Source organism: Podospora pseudopauciseta, chromosome 1 (genome assembly GCF_035222475.1).
Source record: "Podospora pseudopauciseta strain CBS 411.78 chromosome 1, whole genome shotgun sequence".
Taxonomy (NCBI): domain Eukaryota; kingdom Fungi; phylum Ascomycota; class Sordariomycetes; order Sordariales; family Podosporaceae; genus Podospora; species Podospora pseudopauciseta.
The window spans coordinates 3,778,334-3,796,362 of NC_085892.1; the positions used below are offsets into that span (position 1 = coordinate 3,778,334).

An 18,029-nucleotide genomic window follows, 5' to 3' on the forward strand; every position below is an offset into this window, starting at 1 on the left:
TGACACATAAACTACCACCGATCGCCTCGAGGCAGGTGAGAGAATCAACAAGCTCCACAGGCTCAGGGTAAATAATCACCGATCTCCGGTAATAGACTGTAGTCGAGTCTTGGATATGTCTAGCCCTGCAGCCTGCCAAATGTCAGCCCTTTTTGTGGAGTTACATGTCATGGCCGGCAAACCACGGCAATAGGCGAGAACCTTGAGAGGTCATGCCGGCAATGTGGTCCACGACCACCCCGCAAGTTTCCGAAAGAGGATCCATCCAAGCTTGGACTTTGAAAAAGAATTCACATTGGTATTTCCCTGCTTTCTAAGGCTTCGTCACCCTTTTCATAAGTCATCTCAGACATCTTTTGACCCGAGGTAAACCTGTTACCAACAAATCACCAGACCCCGTCCCTCTGGGTTCCGATTCTCCCCGAGGCATCCCACCGCGTCCACCTTACAAGTTGATGGACTTGCGGAAGTTCTCGCCGGCATACACGGCGTTCTCGCCAAGCTCCTCCTCGATGCGGAGAATCTGGTTAAGCTTGGCCAGGCGCTCCGATCTGCAGGGAGCGCCGGTCTTGATCTCGCCGGAGCGGATACCGACGGCAATGTCGGCGATGGTGACATCCTCGGTCTCACCAGAGCGGTGAGAAACCATGACGCCCCAGCCATCGGCATAGGAGTCCTTGGCGGCCTGGATGGACTCGGTAAGGGTACCGATCTGGTTGACCTTGAGGAGAAGGGCGTTGGAAGCCTTGAGCTCAATGGCCTTCTTGATGCGGAGAGGGTTGGTGACGGTCAAGTCGTCAGCAACGATCTGGATGGACTCGCCCTGGGTCTTGTAGAAGTAGCTCCAGGCCTCCCAGTCATCCTCAGCGAAGGGGTCCTCGATGGAGACGATGGGGTACTTCTTGCAGAGGTCGGAGTAGAGGGCAGCCAACTCCTCGTAGGTGAGCCACTTGGAGGGGTCGCTCTCGGGGTTCTTGAAGTCGAGATCGTACTTCTTGGCGTCCTCCTTGTAGAACTCGCTGGAGGCGACATCCATGGCGATCTTGATCTGGCCAGTGTAGCCAGCGGCCTCAATGGCCTCGGTGATGAGCTCGAGGGCCTCCTCGGCGCTCTGGATATCGGGAGCAACACCACCCTCGTCACCGACGTTGCCAGCGGACTGGCCGTACTTCTTCTTGGCGAGGCCCTTGAGCTTCTGGTACACCTCAGCACCCTGGCGCATCGCCTCGGAGAAAGAGGGGGCGGCGGAAGGAACGATCATGAACTCTTGGAAGGCAAGACGGCCACCGGCGTGGGAACTATCGAGGGATGTCAGCACATGTTTGATAACGCATGATAGCGGCCAGCAGAGCAACTAACCCGCCGTTGAGGACGTTCATGAAGGGAACGGGGAGGACATAGGGCTTCTTGGTGCCGGCAAGGTCGGAGACGTGAGCGTAGAGAGGGACACCCTTCTCGGCAGCACCGGCCTTGGCGACAGCCAAACTGACACCGAGGATGGCGTTGGCACCGAGCTTGGTCTTGTTGGGGGTACCGTCGAGCTTGAGGAGGAACTCGTCGACCTTGCTCTGGTCCTTGACGTCAATCTTCTCCTTGATGAGCGCGGGGCCAATGACCTCGTTGACGTTCTTGACGGCCTGGAGAACACCCTTGCCAGCCCAGTGGGTCTTGTCGCCGTCACGGAGCTCGCAAGCCTCGTGCTGACCTATATTCCACCGTGTCTGTCAGATATGGCTTCTCCTCGACGGGGGTATTTGGGTAAGACGAACCGGTGGAGGCACCAGATGGCACGATGGCGCGGGCGAGGCCAGTCTCCTCGGTCACGACATCGACCTCGACGGTGGGGTTGCCACGAGAGTCGTAGACGTAACGAGCGTGAACCTTGGTGATACCCATTGTGGATGATTTTCTGATGGGAGATAATCAGTTATCTGTTGGCTATGGGGTCTGTCGGAGTACGGGAGCGGTCAAGGACGGACTTGTGGTAGGTGAAAAGCAAGGCTGGCGGGTGGCGGGAAAGGGTATGTTTGGAGGGAAGGAGGAAAGGTTGAAGAATTGTTGACGTGTTGGTTGGTATCAAGGTCCCAAAAGTCGCTCAATTGCAAGCTAGGACAGACCAGGTTCGTGGAATATCCCGCAAGACTGGGTGGTTCGTCACCCAACGCGCGAATCCACGGGAGCTGGATGGTGGCAGAGCTTGAGGTGCCACGGCGTGGAGGTGATATGGGACGACAAAACAGGACAGGAGGCCATCGGATGATGCCCTGGACATACGTACCTGAGGTTTGATGGACTAATGAGTGGTGGAAGGTCTCTCGATGTTGTAGGGCGAGGATGGGAAGAGTGAAGATGGAAGAGGGAAGAGAATCAAGATGATGCACTTGGGGCTGGAGGTGGAAGCTTTTGGGTGAGCAGAGACGGAGGGAGGGGCAGGTCGTCTGGTGGGGTGATCCCTGGTCGAAGGTAGGTAGCGAGAACCCCCCTCTGGTTAGTGACTGCCAAGGGTTTGCCATATCGGAAGCACCTCGCAGGTCGAGGGCAGGAAAGCTCTCGGTGTGTACCGTCTACATGCTACACCATCCCTGCCCTAATGCCCAACCAATGTCAATTGCCAACCATGGGGCTGCATGTGGGCGGATCGAGTGGCCGAGAGGACGGTTGTCTCTCGCCCGGTCAGGCCGTCCCTGTTCGGCGCGGGCGACTTCAATTCTATTCTTCTACGAATCCGTTGTCGGAGCTTCATCCCTGACAGTCCGGTGGGATGGCGTGGGGTGTTGAATTGCAAATAGTCAAACATCCTTTTCACAACAGTCACAGCTGGAGACCCCCACCCAAGCACACGGAGGTCCCGTCGCCTTGCTGCAAAGTTTGCGGCGGCTTTGCACGGGCGAGTTGTCTGCTCGCATCCGCCCCGGCCGATGTCAACCTTTTTTGATAGTGATGGATAAGACGGTTGCCCCTCCATGGCCAGACTGACAACTGGTTGAGCTACCCCGCAGCCCAAGTTTTAAGACGTCAACAAGTGGATCACAGCACTGGCCAGGTCCACCCCAACAGACGAAGAGCTCAGCTCTTGTCGAGAAGCTTCCAAAGACCCCTTGAATCAAGATCGAAGCATTGATATGAAAGCTCTCCCAAGAATGTAGCGATGAGAAGGCTTTGGCACTCTGTCTTGAGCAAATATCCCATGTATGGCCTTATCACTTCACTAAGAGGGTTGGGGTGCTTTTCTCGAGTTCTGTCATGATCTTCATTTCTGCGGTCAGCCACGGAACTCCGTACAAGTGTCCCGGAAGGTTACAGAGTCTCATATTGCTGGCGAGCTCCCGTGTGTTGTGCTCCTGAAGAAAAAAGATCGTCCAGCGGGATCCGACCTACAACAAACATCTGGCGGGATCCGTCAACGCCAATTTTCCCAACTATAGCTATTGGCAGACCAGAGGCAAAAATCAACAGATTAAACAAATATCTAGCAGCCATACCTAACAAAAAGTCATCCGGAACATAATAGCTTCACCATTACGTGCTCCCATCTGACCAAGAGTTGAGAGATGAAGTTGCTCCTGACCGCCTGCCTAAAATGGTCTAATAGCTTCTTGCGTGGTCAGTCAGCAGGAAGGGGCGGAAAAGGAGGCCTGTGCTCAACCAGATTGCCCGCCTTTACAGGCCACCAAGGTGCATCAATTTGGGAGTTTGCAGGAAAGAGCCTTCTGACGAGCACCGCACGTAAGGAAGGTGCGATAGTTAGGCTCATTGTACATAAAATTGTTGCTTTTCGTCTCTCTTTCACTCTCTTCTTTTCCATCATGTTCCGTTCTTGCGTTGCAGCACGGCCAACAGCCAGCCAGGGAGCCCGGAGACATCTAGGACTTGCACCGTTGAGAAGAACAGCGCAGAGTTTTACTTCACGGTATGCAACTGGAAGGTCGCCTCTGACGGGACCCGCTCCCCCTTCTAGGAAGTACTAAGGCCCAAGCGGATTTGCTAAACCACCCCGCAGTCACTCATCATCACCCTCATCAGTCTCAGTCTCACCACGGCGGTCTTACTCTGCCACTTCTACTGCTACTGCCACCCTCACTTCGAAAACAGCAACTTCCACTTCCCAACGCCCTCTTTTGACCCAGCGAACAGCTCGCCTAGCAACTCGTCCACCAGTCCGGCACTGCTCATACCGCCGTCACAACATGTGCAGAACTCACGCCCAAGCCGATGTGGCTAGTGGGGTCAATGTGGCAGCTCGTGAGCTGCTCCCCACCAACGTCATCCCACGGCACTATCATGTTACTCTCGAGCCCAACTTCAAGGACTTCACCTTCGACGGCACTGTCGTGATTGACCTCGATGTGGCCGAGGACTCCAAGTCCATTTCTCTTCATACCCTTGAGCTTGACGTGCACAGTGCCACTGTCAGCTCCGAGGGGCAGACTGTCAGGTAGGTTCCATACCCCGCCAACAATGCTCGTTCCGCCCCTGAATGGGCCACCAAAGCTCACAATAAACACAGCTCCTCGCCCAAGATCTCATACAATGAGACCACCCAAGTCACCACGTTTGACTTTGACAATGAAGTCCCCAAAGGCAAGAAGGCCCAGCTTGAGATCAAGTTCACTGGTCAGCTGAACGACAAGATGGCCGGTTTCTACCGTTCGACTTACAAGAAGGAGGACGGCTCCCAGGGTCTTCTTGCCGTCAGCCAGATGGAACCTACCGATGCTCGCCGCTCTTTCCCTTGCTTTGACGAGCCTTCACTCAAGGCCGAGTTCACAGTCACGCTCATTGCCGACAAGAACTTGACCTGCCTCAGCAACATGGATGTTTCTGGCGAGACAGAGGTCCAGTCGAAGCAGACCAATGCCGCCAAGAAGGCCGTCACCTTCAACAAGTCACCACTCATGTCCACATACCTTGTGGCTTTTGTTGTTGGTGAGCTGAACTACATCGAGACCAACGAGTTCCGTGTCCCCGTCCGTGTGTATGCTCCCCCTGGCCAAGATATTGAGCATGGTCGCTTCTCACTCAACCTCGCTGCCAAGACTCTCGCGTTCTACGAGAAGGTCTTTGGCATCGAGTTCCCCTTGCCCAAGATGGACCAGATCGCTATCCCCGATTTCGCTCAGGGCGCCATGGAGAACTGGGGTCTGGTGACGTACCGTGTTGTCGATTTGCTGCTGGATGAAAAGGCCAGTGGCGCGGCGACCAAGGAGCGTGTTGCTGAGGTTGTTCAGCACGAGCTGGCTCACCAATGGTTTGGTAACCTTGTCACTATGGATTGGTGGGATGGCTTGTGGCTCAACGAGGGCTTCGCTACCTGGGCCTCGTGGTATTCCTGCAACATCTTCTACCCCGAGTGGAAGGTCTGGGAGACGTATGTTGTCGACAACCTTCAGCGCGCCCTGTCTTTGGACTCCCTCCGCAGCAGTCACCCCATTGAGGTGCCTGTCAAGCGAGCCGACGAGATCAACCAGATCTTCGATGCCATTTCTTACTCCAAGGGCTCTTGCGTCCTGCGCATGATCTCAACCTACCTTGGCGAAGATACCTTCCTGGAGGGTGTCAGACGTTATCTCAAGAAGCACGCCTACGGCAACACCCAGACCGGAGACCTCTGGGCGTCTCTTGCTGAGGCCAGCGGAAAGGGCGTCGAAGATGTTATGCAGGTGTGGACCAAGAACATCGGCTACCCTGTTGTGACCGTCGAGGAGAAGGGCAACAACACCATCAAGCTGAAGCAGAACCGCTTCCTGCGCACTGGCGACACCAAGCCCGAAGAGGACAGGGTCATCTATCCCGTCTTCTTGGGTCTCCGCACCAAGGATGGTATTGACGAGTCGCAAACTTTGAGCAAGCGTGAGGACACCTTCAAGGTGCCCAACAACGACTTTTTCAAGCTCAACGCCAACCACACCGGTCTGTACCGCACCTCTTACTCCCCTGAGCGTCTCGCCAAGCTTGGCGAGGCTGCCAAGAACGGTCTTCTCAGCGTGGAGGACCGCGCCGGTATGATTGCCGATGCCGGTGCTTTGGCCACCTCTGGCTACCAAAAGACGTCTGGAGTCCTGAATCTCCTCAAGGGATTCGAGACAGAGACCGAGTTCGTTGTCTGGAACGAGATCATTGGTCGCGTTGCTTCAGTTCAGAGTGCCTGGATGTTCGAGGACAAGGCTGTCCGCGACGGCCTGGAGGCTTTCCTGCGCGAACTTGTTAGTGCTAAGGCGCACCAACTTGGCTGGGAATTCTCCGAGAAGGATGGTCATATTGAGCAGCAGTTCAAGGCTATGCTCTTCGGAAGTGCTGGTCTGTCCGGGGACCAGAAGATCATCGATACGGCCAAGGAGATGTTCAAGAAGTACATGGCCGGTGACCGGTCTGCTGTGCACCCCAACATTAGGGGCAGCGTCTTTAGTATGGCGCTGAAGCACGGTGGCAAGGAGGAGGTACGTTGTTTTGTCCCCTATTGTCTATGATGGATGCTGACTGTGTTGTTAGTACGACGCCGTCCTCGACTTCTACCGCAAGTCAACCAACAGTGATGAGCGCAACACTGCCCTGCGCTGCCTCGGCCGTGCCAAGGATCCCGAGCTGATCAAGAGAACTTTGGATCTCCTGTTCAGCGGTGAGGTCAAGGACCAGGATATCTACATGCCGACTGCTGGTCTGCGTAGCCATCCCGAGGGTATCGAGGCCTTATATGAGTGGATGACGCAGAACTGGGAGAAGCTTGTCGAGAAGCTCCCTCCTGCGCTGTCTATGCTCGGTACCATGGTGACTATCTTCACGTCTAGCTTCACGAAGAAGGAGCAGCTTGCCAAGGTTGAGCAGTTCTTCGCTGACAAGAGCACCAACGGATTCGACCAGTCTCTTGCGCAGAGCCTGGACGCCATTCGCTCCAAGATCTCCTGGGTCGAGCGCGACCGTGAGGATGTCGCTGCTTGGGTGAAGGAGAACACGAAGAGTTCGTAAATGTCGACACGAGGACTATGAAGAAGATGGTTAGCCTGACGAATGGATGAGGCAGGATTCAAAAGCATTTCAAGTCATCTCTAGACTGGGGCGTTGAGTTGGAGCTGGCTTAAGTCATCATGGTAGACATGTAGACATAGAGTGCTGGCAATGTAAAATATAAGGACAACTACACCAAAAATCTCAAAACATTTTGACAAACATGGCCTCGTTGAACCCCCCCACCCCCCACTTACCTTGATATTCTGCAGTTCGGAGATATTGAAGAGGTATCATGTAGAGCAGACGATCTGCGCAAGTCGCAGATCTGTAAAGTGCTCAAAGTGGAAGCTGTCAACGAGTGGCTCTGGAGCTTTCGGGCTTTTGAGAGGTATTGGAAGGTGAGGTGGTGGTCGGAGCTCATGGTCCGTGGTTCTCACTTGTCATTACTCTCCATCGCCCTGGATTGCGCACTGGTCCTGCAATTGTTATTTGACTCGATCTGGAAACCGATATACAGGTCAGGCCAATTTTCTTACCGGATTTTATGATGATGAAGATCAATTCAAGCAAACCTTTCTGCGCATCTTATCAGTTGTCGTTGTAGTCAAGTTAAAGCATGGGGGGAGGGTCGAAAGAGAATGGACCAATAAGATCATCACAAATTCTCCGGCCGAGCTATGTTTCAACCCCCTACCACCCCCCTTTTGCCACGCCATCCCCCCCATCCCTTGGCTCTTGGGCTCTGGCTGTATGGAAAAGTAAGAAGGTTTCATAGGTTTCCATTACCACCAACCCCTCTGATGGCAAGGGGAGTATGTTAGTGGGATGTTACAGATTGAACGGTTGATCATCGCCGCTTACCTGGAGATCTCCGTAGTTCGGTGATCCCTGGTATGGCATGGGTAGTTGTTGTGAAGGAAAACCACCTGGTCTCCCCCGGGTTCTTTTTGGACTTGTATCTGTTCATCTTACATCCTCGAGTTCGCCATTTGCTTGAACTTCCGACGGCATCCCACGAATCCTTTTTTTTGTTTCGTGGTTGGGGTCAATCACCGATGCTGGCATCATTGTTCTTTTCTTGAATCCTTCTTTTTTTTTTTTCGTTTCTTGCCGGCTGGGTCTGTGGCCTTTTTTTTCCCTTTTGGTTTCTTTATCTTCCATCTTGCCGTTGTTGTTGTTGTTGTGGTTGTCCATCTCCAGCCTTTTTGAAGAACTACCCCGACAAGCAACGACAGCTTCTCCCACTTGAGCGGCAAAGGATGTTCCCCAAACTCCTCACCACCACCCTTGCGGTCCTCCTCCTCCTCACTTTCTCCCCTCTCGGCGCCCTCTCGGCCCCTACTACAGCGCCAAAACCCCGCTGGTTCGAAACTTATTCTCATGTTGCCCGCCGCGCGATTGTGCCTCAGTCGTATTATGAGGTGCTGCATATCCGGAGACAGCAGTACGCCCTTGCCAATCCGAGGTCTATAGTCAAGGATGTTGTCTGCCTGGACAGAAAGGCGTATGTTCTCCCCTCCTCCCGCCCCTTATCTTTAGTTGGGGTAGGTGGCTAATAAACTGTAGGCATATTGTTGCTCATGACGAAGCCGCTGCCTCGCTCCAGATTTGCAACGGGAGTATAGCTGGCACGGGCAGAGGTCATTACTGCCAGGACGGGCTGAAGGCAACAGAAGCAAAGGTCGGGACGGCAGTTTTTCGGCTGAAGAGCGTGAACGAGAGGCAGAGTATCAATGTTAGTAGGGAGAGGTGGCAAATGTGTGTGCAGGCGGCTAGGGAGGCTTGTCCTACGGGCGGGTTGAGGGGGATTTGTCTTGGGGCGGCGAGGTGGGGTGGGAGTGTTGGGTTTGAGTTGGGGAATGCTTGAGCTTAGGGGATGTGAAGGAAAATAGAGATGTCTCTTTTGTGATTTTGGACAGGTGTTGGATGCGGTGAAGAGTTCGTATCACAAGTCGAGACTTTTCCATATGCTAGAAGAATTGCCAAATTTTCAAATAAATGACCCTTGATTCTCGAATGGTATTGGGTTAGTCTCGTCAGCATAGCTTAAAAGCAAAGGGGTTGGCAAGGGTTAGGGTTTAACGTGGTTTTGCATCGAAGTGGTCAAGATTGGGGAATCACATGACTTGGTGTCACTCATCAACGCGTCTCATTGTCCTGTCGCCTTCGAACTGGTTCCGCAGGCTCTCATCTCGTCCATCAACTCACCACCCGTTGTATTCACCCGTCAACTTTCTTCATCAAACTGCTGTACATAGATTTACATAATCGACTTAACATTTCATTGTATATCACCCTCACTCTCACCTTTTCTTGCAAGCAACAACACCATCGACTCCCACCTCTGACCACAAAATGCCCCTCGGCATCCAACGCCTCAACGCCAAGAAATCCCAACCCAACGACCGCATCATCTTCATCAAGCCCATCCCCGGGCCCCATGAAGCTATCGCTCAGGATTTCCTCGAGCGAATAGCTGCGCAATGCGGTGAGTTCCCCATCCCTTCGCGCCAGAAGAATCTCTTAACTTCAACCCCATCCTCTCAACTCAACGCATGCCTAACCCTAACCTCCAACCCTCACACTAACTAACCACCCCCTTTTCCATTAGTCCCCATAATGCGCCAACACCACCTCTCGGTCACCTCTTTAGAAGAATTCCCCCCCAACCGTGAATTTGTCGGCCGCAACTTCAACGCCGGCGAGGTAATCCAGCTAGTCCTCAAATCCCATTCGGGTCGTTGGCTCCCCTTCAACTATGTTCAAATGGTCATGATGCATGAGCTCGCCCACAACAAGCAGATGAATCATTCCAAGGCTTTCTGGCAGGTTCGCAACCAGTTTGCTGATGAGCTGAGAGGGTTGTGGCAGAGGGGTTTCACAGGGGAGGGGCTTTGGGGTAGGGGCGCGTTGTTGAGTACGGGGGAGTGGGAGAGGAATGCGGTTGGGGAGGGGGAGGAGTTGCCGGAGCATTTGTGTGGTGGGACGTATCGGAGTAGGAGGGGGGGAAGGAAGAGGAAGGTGAAGGTTGATTGGAGGGAGCAGAGGGAGAGGAGGATACTCAAGAAGTTTGGGGCGGGAGGGGAGAAGCTTGGGGAGGATGAGGCGGTGAAAAAGGAGTTGGAAAAAGGGAAGAAGGTGAAGGGGAAGCCGAGGGTGGCAGGGAGTGGGAGAGGGAGGGAGTTGAGGGCTGCGGCTGCTTTGGCGAGGTTGGAACAGGGGGGGAAGGGGGAGGGGGAGGTGAAGAAAGAGGAGGAGGAGGAGGAGACGGATAGTGGGGATGAATATGAGGAGCATGTGAGCCAGGGTCCGGATGCGGTTGACTTTGATGGGAAGAAATTGCTTGACGGGAAAGGGCAGGGGATGGTGAAGGTTTGCGACGACGAGAATCCCAATGATCAGGATGCGCAGGATGAACTGCGGGAGTTGCAGAATTTTGGGAGGATCAAGAAAGAGCCTGGAACTGGGTCGTTGATTCTCAACTCGGTCAAACCGACACCGATAAAGCCAGACACCTCATCAGAAAAGAGACCACCAGTACCAAAACCGAAAGTCCAGGCACAGTCGCCAAATACCAAACTATTACACCCGAAAGCAGAGCAACCTCAGCCTCTTAAACTGAAAACATCAGCGCCATTACTCACTACTGCCACAACTAAACCGACCAAGTGCCCAACTTGCTCCTTTGACAACGAGCCAATATCCGCCATTTGCGCCATATGCAGCAATGTCCTCAACCCAGCGAGGGTTTCCGACTCCTGGGCATGTACCAGCACGACGTGTACCGGGACAAAGTATCGCAATGCGGGCGACGTTGGAATTTGCGGAGTGTGTGGAGCTCGCAAGCCACAGGCTATATTGGCGGATCAAGCTTAAATCGCCCCTGCGTACCGGGACAGTAAACAAAGGGGGTGACAACGGCGGGGCAACCACCGGGACAGGGATCCTGGTTTAGGGGGGGGGGTTATGTATGTATATGCCCATGTCAGGATCAAGGGAAGAAAAAGACCCCATCCTACGTCTATGATCTGGCTTACCTTTCATGGCAAGACCAGACTGTTGAACAGCTCTCTTTACGTCATCTCCTTGCCCATCCATCCCATCAGTTCATACCTATTGTTGACCACTCACTCCCCATTCTTGACCCCCATCTTTCCTATCCAGTTTCCATATCCATATCCCCCCCTTTCCCTCCACCCAATATCACCATTTCTACGAACATCTTCAACACTTCAAACCCTTCCCCCAGTGCGAATAGCCATAGCACACTATCCCTGGGCACTGTTCCAACGCCAAACACAGCCACGCCAGTTTCACCACCACCCACAGATAGCTGTCGAAATTACTATCCAAAATTTCCCCTTTTTAAGTTGGCACAGAATTTTCTTCTTCGCTCCATGTGACCCATAGACCGCATAGATAGCAAAAAAGAATAAACAACAAAACTTAAACCTCTCCACATCACCTGTTGTATATCGTGCCTCAACCGTGAAACCATTTTACCATCCTGTGACATTCAACACCCTCAAATCAAACCGAATGGCACACCACAAAATCATATCTCAAATGTAGTGGCCAACACCCGACCAGAAACAACCACCTCTTTCCCCCTCGACCCTTCTTTCATCTTGAGTTAGACATGTCACATCACCATCACCATCACCAAGCCAATCGCAAACATCTTTTTGACCGCCAAAACCAGAAACATGCCTCTCTTGTGAAGAGAACCATTACGGAGTCCCCTATTCATCTTACCAGCGCCCCCTCTCTCTGCCTATTTACTCACCCTCTTTACAATACAGTCAAAGGCCTTGAAAGAAAATAAACAGGGGGCTCACGTAAAGGTTTTCTCCTATTTTATCCTTGGGACTCTATTGCTCTATTGGGGACTCTATAAGGTATCCAAACCTCTGGTAAGTCTTTCTGTCTATTCATCCTTCCCCGTTTTGTCTACCCATTTCATGCCCATCTTTCTATCCTGAAAAAAAAAAACAAAAAGAGAAACATCCTCAGAGTCCCGACCATTTCCCTCGCCATTTCCCTCCCTTCCACCTTTTTTTGGTGATTATTTCCGCTTCATTTTCTCTCCCCTTCTTGCACTCTCGAGTGTTGCTGACCACAATCTGTCGCCAGGCGTGCTCCTCCCAAAGATCCCCCCTTCGGCCGGCCATGCTGCTCTCCTCGGTGACCACCCATCCCCAGTATTATTTATCAAGATTATCCCTTTTCGGGCTTTCTAATCGCCTAAGCAGCGCATACCAGATCCCAAAGCACTGAAACAAAACGAGAAAAACAAACAAAATACAAAATACCACACCTGTTACCACACCAATCGATAACAACACAAAAAGTACAACCATATTCCATCCCGAAAACAAGAACAAAACATAAACGAAAAGCTAATACCTATGATACAGCGTAGAAAATGCTGTTCAAGGCTACCGCCGGCGGTATAGCGGGTATTGTCGTTAAAAATCAGAATGTGAAATCACGGGTATCTCAAAGCCAACAAAGAACCCCAATCCAAGACCGAAAGAGAACCCGTCAAGGAACTAAAACTTCCTTTGAACAACCGCCCCCCCTTCACCACAAAAGGATCAAGCGAAAAAACGCAAGAAAATGAAACCGCAAATCAACTTTGCCCCGAAGCCCAACTCAAGGCAAGAGGCTACCCAAAGACAAAATCGACGCGCCACTAGGGTTGACTATCCAGGGCGGCAAGATTGTCTATCATGGCCTGATCATACCCCTTCGACTTATCATAATCGGCGAGCCACTCGTCCCAAGTGAGGTTCGACAGTTTATCGTCCTCGGTCCAGTGCTGCGAAGACTGCTCAGGACCCAAGACACCCCTCTCGGGAAAATTGCCCCAGACAACCCTCTCAGGAAAATGCCCCAAAGGCTGTCCTGGAAAGTGCTCGCAATGCGAGCAATAACCGCCGCTGTCACCACCATTAGTCGCAGCACGCAGACAGAGACAAAAGGAATGAGGGTTGGGGAAGAGATGGAAAAGCTCACCATTTCCAATCCGAATCTCGCCGGGTCTCCTGATCGAAGAAAGTGAGCAGCAGCTTCGTGGTAGCAATACCGATCCATCGATGTGCGTTGGTCCTCCACTCTTTCCAATCAAGCTCCAGATCTATATCATTCTCGGCATTCCAATTGAGGGTTCTGTCGAGATGGGAAATGATTCTTGTCCACTCTTGCTCTTCCAACAACTCTTTGGTCTTGGGAGTTGTAGCCGCCTTGACGATCTTGTGACCTTTATTGGACAACGACCGAATCATAACCCGGATTGCCCAATTTTCATGGATGCCATCGTTGGCATCATCATCAAATTGTCCGCATCGGGCCTCGAGGTCGGTCATTTCGAACCTTGTTTCGCAGATATAGAGCCGCATGAAACAGCGGGCGCAGAACAGATTTGTGCGCTCGTGGTAGGGGACAGTCTTGTCGGCAGCCTCAAGGTGCCGTTGCACAAAGAGAGAGTTGCAGCGCTTGCATGCCTTGTAGTTCCCTTCTGGGCGGTTCGACTGGCTATTAAGAAGAGACCGGCCATTGTTCGTCTGCCCATGCTCACGCCTGCTCTTCTTGTTGGGGACTGGAGAGTCACCATTGCTGACCGCAGCAGAAATCGACTGACCAGTCAGAGGAGACGAGTCGCTACTCATCGACTGGCTCTTTCGCTTGATCGATTCTCGGCTCTCGCGTTCCGGGTTGCTGGGATGAATGTCGGCCTGGTCGCACGGTTGTGAGTTCATGGAAAGCAAAGCAAACGGACGGAAGGGGAAAATCGCGAAAGAACCTACTGGGTTTCCAACAATGATCGTGTCACCAACGGCATTGCTAGAGGGTCGTCTGGCTTGAGGGACGCGAGGTTGCAACATGGGTCGAAGACGAGACGGTTCGACTGTACTAGGGGCAAAAACCGCTGCATGTCTGGTGGGAATCGAAGGAAATGGAGACATCATTCCTGTCGGGGAGTTGATAAACCGTGGAGGCCATTCCGACGGTCGGCGTGTCGTCATGGCTGTCAAGGGGGGATTAGGTTCAGGGGCGGCTGCGGTCGGATTTGTTGAGAAGGGTGTTAGTGAAGAGCTGGCCTGGGTCGGGCGCCCGCTTCTTGATGAAGAAAATCCTCTCGCTGGAAACATCTTTTTCTCGCTGGAATGTCCAGTAGGATGTTCGAGTCGCGACCAACTTGGGTTCTTCGAACACGGGTGTGGTTGAGGCGTCTTAGGCAAACATCGGGGCCGCACGCCTCGCCGACGATAGCGTGGAAGTAATTGATGCTTGTGTGGAGCGAGGAAGGGGAAGGAAGAGGGGAGAGGGGAGAATGGGAGGAGGGAAAAGACGGATGGTAATGGGGACGGTTATAATGTTAACGAAAATAAAAAACGGGGGGATACACTGGGGAGGCAAGATACGTTTAACAGTGGCCTACGCACTGTAAAACGACCAAAGATGGCGAGGGTTGCTCTGGGGAAAGAAGCAAACAGTGCTCCACGGTGACAATAGTAGCCAAACTACGGATATGGTGAAAATGCTACTGGCCAATGGAAACGAGTGGATGGGAGTTGGTGGTGGTGAAGGCGATGGCGGAGGGGGGTTGCTCTCGGGCCCAACGACAGGCATACTAGGTGGAGGTGGAAGGTAATCCAAGAGAGGGCGAGTCTATCCAGGTCTAATTACTGAGTGGAAACGGACAACTTGACGATAACCTTAAAACCATTTTGTTGTGCCGCTTTATGTATGGGTTATGCCTGCCTCGGTAAATGTCTCCTCAACCTGAGTTGGACGAACCACCGTAACACAGTTCAAGACGATTGTTCATGTGAGTATTGTCCTGGCGTGAATGCTGTGCATCTTTTGTTGTCTCTACTTGGTGAATATAGTTACGGTGACTGGCTGAAGGTAACTTCACATCTATCCCGGAACAGAACCCCAACCTCATGTAATCTTGTAAGGTCAAGCCTCAGCATCACCCACAAATCAGCCAGACCCCTTCCTCCGTATCCCAAGCCCGTTGTTGAGAGAACCGCCCAAAGTTCTAGACATGTGAAAGATGAGGTGGACTTGAATTTATTTCTATAAACGTCCGCGATTTTTACATCATACATATTCATACAACCGGCTTCCCACTAGTGACTTCCTGCCCCCCAACTGCCCACCAAAGCCATGGCCTTCTCTCCGCCATCAGCCAGCCTCTCGTCCTTCAAAACATCAGAGAGGCATGTCCATGGGTCACGACCGCCGCCCCACTTGAGGAGGCTCTCCTTAAGCCTCTCCCCGTTTTGTCTATCTAGCGCCAAGCCGTTTGCGCCACCGGAAAATACCACGTCCCAAACCCGTTGGGCCAGCACCTTGTCGAACAGATAGCTGTAGTAAGTGCTTCCGTACCCAGACAAATGCCCAAAAAAGCCCTGCCATCTCGTGTCCTCTGGATCAGGCTGCATGCTGCTGAGCTCTCTCTGAATCTGGTGGAATATCTTGGTAGAGTCAAACCCAGGTCGATTAGCTTCAGCTGAGTGAAGCCTTTGGTCCAGCATTGCCATGATAATCTGGTTTTCAGTGTCCAGACCCTCGAACCTCCGCGCCTGGTGGAGCTTTTGAGTTACCAGCTTGTAAGGAAGTGGCTCGTTCGTCTGGTAATGCCGAGCAAATAACTCCAGCACGGCCGGGTCGGCGGCAAAGAACTCCATCAATGTCGATGGCAGCTCCGCCAGGTCTGTAGCGCACCTGGTGCCAGATACATTCTGGAACGAGGTACGAGCTAGGATCGAGTGTATGGCGTGGCCCATCTCATGAAAGAGCGTTTCCAACTCGTAAAAGTTCAGGAGAGCAGGCTGGTCCCTGGCGGCCTGGGGAAAGTCGCAGACGAGGGCGATGGTGGGAAGCTGCATAACGGCCTTTCCACGCTTGGAATACATCATCCCGTCGTTCGCCGCCTGCTCCGGGGTCGGGAAAGACTGAGCATCTGGATCGTGTTTGCTCTCAAGCCAGATCTCGTCCACCTCCTCTGCCGAGATCTCGCGTGAGCAGCGGAGCGTAAAGTGAGCTGGGTTGGGCGACTTGTCTGGCCGGTAGAAAAGATCACAGTATAACACAGCCACCACGCCATCTGTATCAGACACGACATCAAGGCGGCGCACATCCGGATGCCATGTCTCTCCCGGCAATGTTTGCGTTGGCACAAATCTGATGCCGTACAGTTGAGTGAAAAGCCTGGAGAGGCCCTGCACGACGACGCCGACAGAAAAGTAGGCGGAGAGGTCATCCGACCGCGTCGGCGCCCTCTCTGATCTTCGAAGAGCCTCCTGGTAGTAGTCCTTATCCCAAGGGTAAACCTCCTCAGACTTGCCTGTCTCCCTCTCCTTCAACATTCTGAGCTCGGCCAATTCTGTTTTGGCTTTGTGCCCGTTGCTATGTGCCAGGGCACGGAGAAATTGGTCCACCGCCTCTGGGCTTTTGGCCATCATGCGATCACGAAGAGCCAGATGGCCATAACTCTCAAAGCCTGAGAGATCGGCGAGCTCGCCTCTCAACTTGACCATATGCTCGAGCATAGCTACCGAGCGGGTAGATGCTGTACGAGAAGCGTGATAGAGAGCACGCCTGACCTCAGGATCCTTGACCGTCCGCAACGCCAAAGTGGCTTTTGAACCCAGTGTCTCCAAGGTGGTCTGGCCAAACCGAGTGGCCAATCTGACCTCTACCGGGTCCATGCCCATAAGCTTGCTGCTCGGCACAGTAATCTCGGGGTACTCTGGCTTCATCCCCTGGATGAACCGAGACCCAACTGTGCTGATTTGCGACGACAACCACACGAAACGCTCCCGGTGCCTTTGGCTCAGGTTGACGGCAGACTTGGTGAAATCCAACCTCAACACCTCAGCAACAGCCTTTTCCTCTTCTGACCACACCGACGTAACATCGGGGTTCGACATGGCCTTGATCAGCTGATCGTATAAGCCAGTCATGGTGTTGAGCTCGTTCATGTACTGATATACCAAATCCCAGGCTTGGTCGGCGCTGCGCTGGGTGAGAAGCTCTGGGTGTGTCACACGGACGAAATCGCACATATCGAGAACTCGACAAAGGATATCGCTCAACCTGTCAAGTTGGCGAACAACTCCTCGATATTCCTCCACCGTCTTTGTCGACAGCACCTTGTCAACGGTGGCCCGCGCTCTCTTCAAGCTCACCTGGGCGAAGGTGAGGAACCCACTAGGCGTCCTCAGATACTGATTCCTAAACAGACCGACCGGTTTGTTTATGTACGGCGGTGCCGAAAACTCCTTCCAATGCGTCGACGAATCGAAAATATCGCGGAGCAAAAGGTCGTCATGCCGTTCATAACCCTTGGGCGGGGTGTGAATGAAGGCAGACACTGGGCCCAAAGCATCTACCGAGAGCCATCTTCGTTGCGTGTGGGACAAACAACAGCTAGAACATATTGGTCGCCTCAGCCGGGTTGACCGTAAAAGTTGGGACTGTATCGATTTCAACATGGCTGCGATTGACAAGGGGGGCTCGAGAGCTTTGTCCCTAGCTCGGCATTGGTGTAAATGAGTGGAGGGGTGCTGGCAAAGTTGAAGATGAACTCAACCGCGCCCAGTCACCGCTGGGCTACCTAGAGCCGGACGCCACCTATGTCGATAACCTCCTTCTGCCCTCCCCAATGTGATCCAGTTATTTTCGAAACTTCGCGAGCAGGCACACGAGCAGTTGCAGGGGTTTGTCGTCTGTCGAGGTGGGATGGCAGAGTCGCCCAAAAAAATGGCAAGTCAAAATTCCGAGTACGGTGGTATTGGTTTGCCTCTGTCTAACCTTATATAAAAAGGGTTAGGGCTGTAGCAGTGATGGCAGCTGCGCTTGTTTGGCTGCGGCTATAGTGTGAGACTTTAAGCGGACTTTGCTATATGACTGGCAACTCGGACTACCCCCCGACATCTGTGTAAGCTAAGTCACTTAACTGCTCACCTAACTGAGCCAAAGCTAATTTAGACTATTAGGCTTAATTAAGCAGCTCATCCAGATTTTTGGACTTTAAGCATAAAGTTCACTACGAAAGTCATGCTTTT

The 18,029-nt window shown here is 52.8% G+C and overlaps 5 protein-coding genes across 5 annotated transcripts; 3 read left to right on the forward strand and 2 right to left on the reverse strand.

Annotated features, from left to right (window-relative positions):
• Positions 1-274: 274 nt before the first annotated feature.
• APE2 (Aminopeptidase 2 mitochondrial) lies at positions 275-6,963 on the forward strand (the record flags this gene model as incomplete). The annotated part of the gene is made up of 3 exons (XM_062907645.1): positions 275-4,435; positions 4,508-6,437; positions 6,490-6,963. Exons 1-3 carry the CDS (start codon positions 4,188-4,190, stop codon positions 6,961-6,963), a joined length of 2,652 nt encoding a protein of 883 aa, XP_062770607.1. The 5' UTR covers positions 275-4,187.
• ENO1 (phosphopyruvate hydratase) lies at positions 446-2,759 on the reverse strand (the record flags this gene model as incomplete). Its single annotated transcript, XM_062907644.1, has 4 exons — positions 2,279-2,759; positions 1,770-1,909; positions 1,360-1,705; positions 446-1,298 (listed from the first exon to the last, which is right to left on the reverse strand). The coding sequence occupies exons 2-4, from the start codon at positions 1,894-1,896 to the stop codon at positions 446-448; spliced, it is 1,326 nt and encodes a 441-aa protein (XP_062770608.1). The 5' UTR covers positions 1,897-1,909; positions 2,279-2,759.
• A 1,241-nt stretch (positions 6,964-8,204) lies between the features above and the next one.
• Positions 8,205-8,953, forward strand: QC763_110560 (uncharacterized protein; the record flags this gene model as incomplete). The annotated part of the gene is made up of 2 exons (XM_062907646.1): positions 8,205-8,449; positions 8,512-8,953. The coding sequence occupies 2 exons, from the start codon at positions 8,205-8,207 to the stop codon at positions 8,810-8,812; spliced, it is 546 nt and encodes a 181-aa protein (XP_062770609.1). The 3' UTR covers positions 8,813-8,953.
• Positions 8,954-9,131: 178 nt separating this feature from the next.
• On the forward strand, positions 9,132-10,821 carry QC763_110570 (uncharacterized protein; the record flags this gene model as incomplete). The annotated part of the gene is made up of 2 exons (XM_062907647.1): positions 9,132-9,433; positions 9,557-10,821. Exons 1-2 carry the CDS (start codon positions 9,301-9,303, stop codon positions 10,819-10,821), a joined length of 1,398 nt encoding a protein of 465 aa, XP_062770610.1. The 5' UTR covers positions 9,132-9,300.
• Positions 10,822-11,796: 975 nt separating this feature from the next.
• OCT1 (Mitochondrial intermediate peptidase) lies at positions 11,797-17,456 on the reverse strand (the record flags this gene model as incomplete). The annotated part of the gene is made up of 3 exons (XM_062905245.1): positions 11,797-12,887; positions 12,964-13,682; positions 15,117-17,456. The coding sequence occupies 3 exons, from the start codon at positions 17,454-17,456 to the stop codon at positions 12,641-12,643; spliced, it is 3,306 nt and encodes a 1,101-aa protein (XP_062770611.1). The 3' UTR covers positions 11,797-12,640.
• Positions 17,457-18,029: the final 573 nt, after the last annotated feature.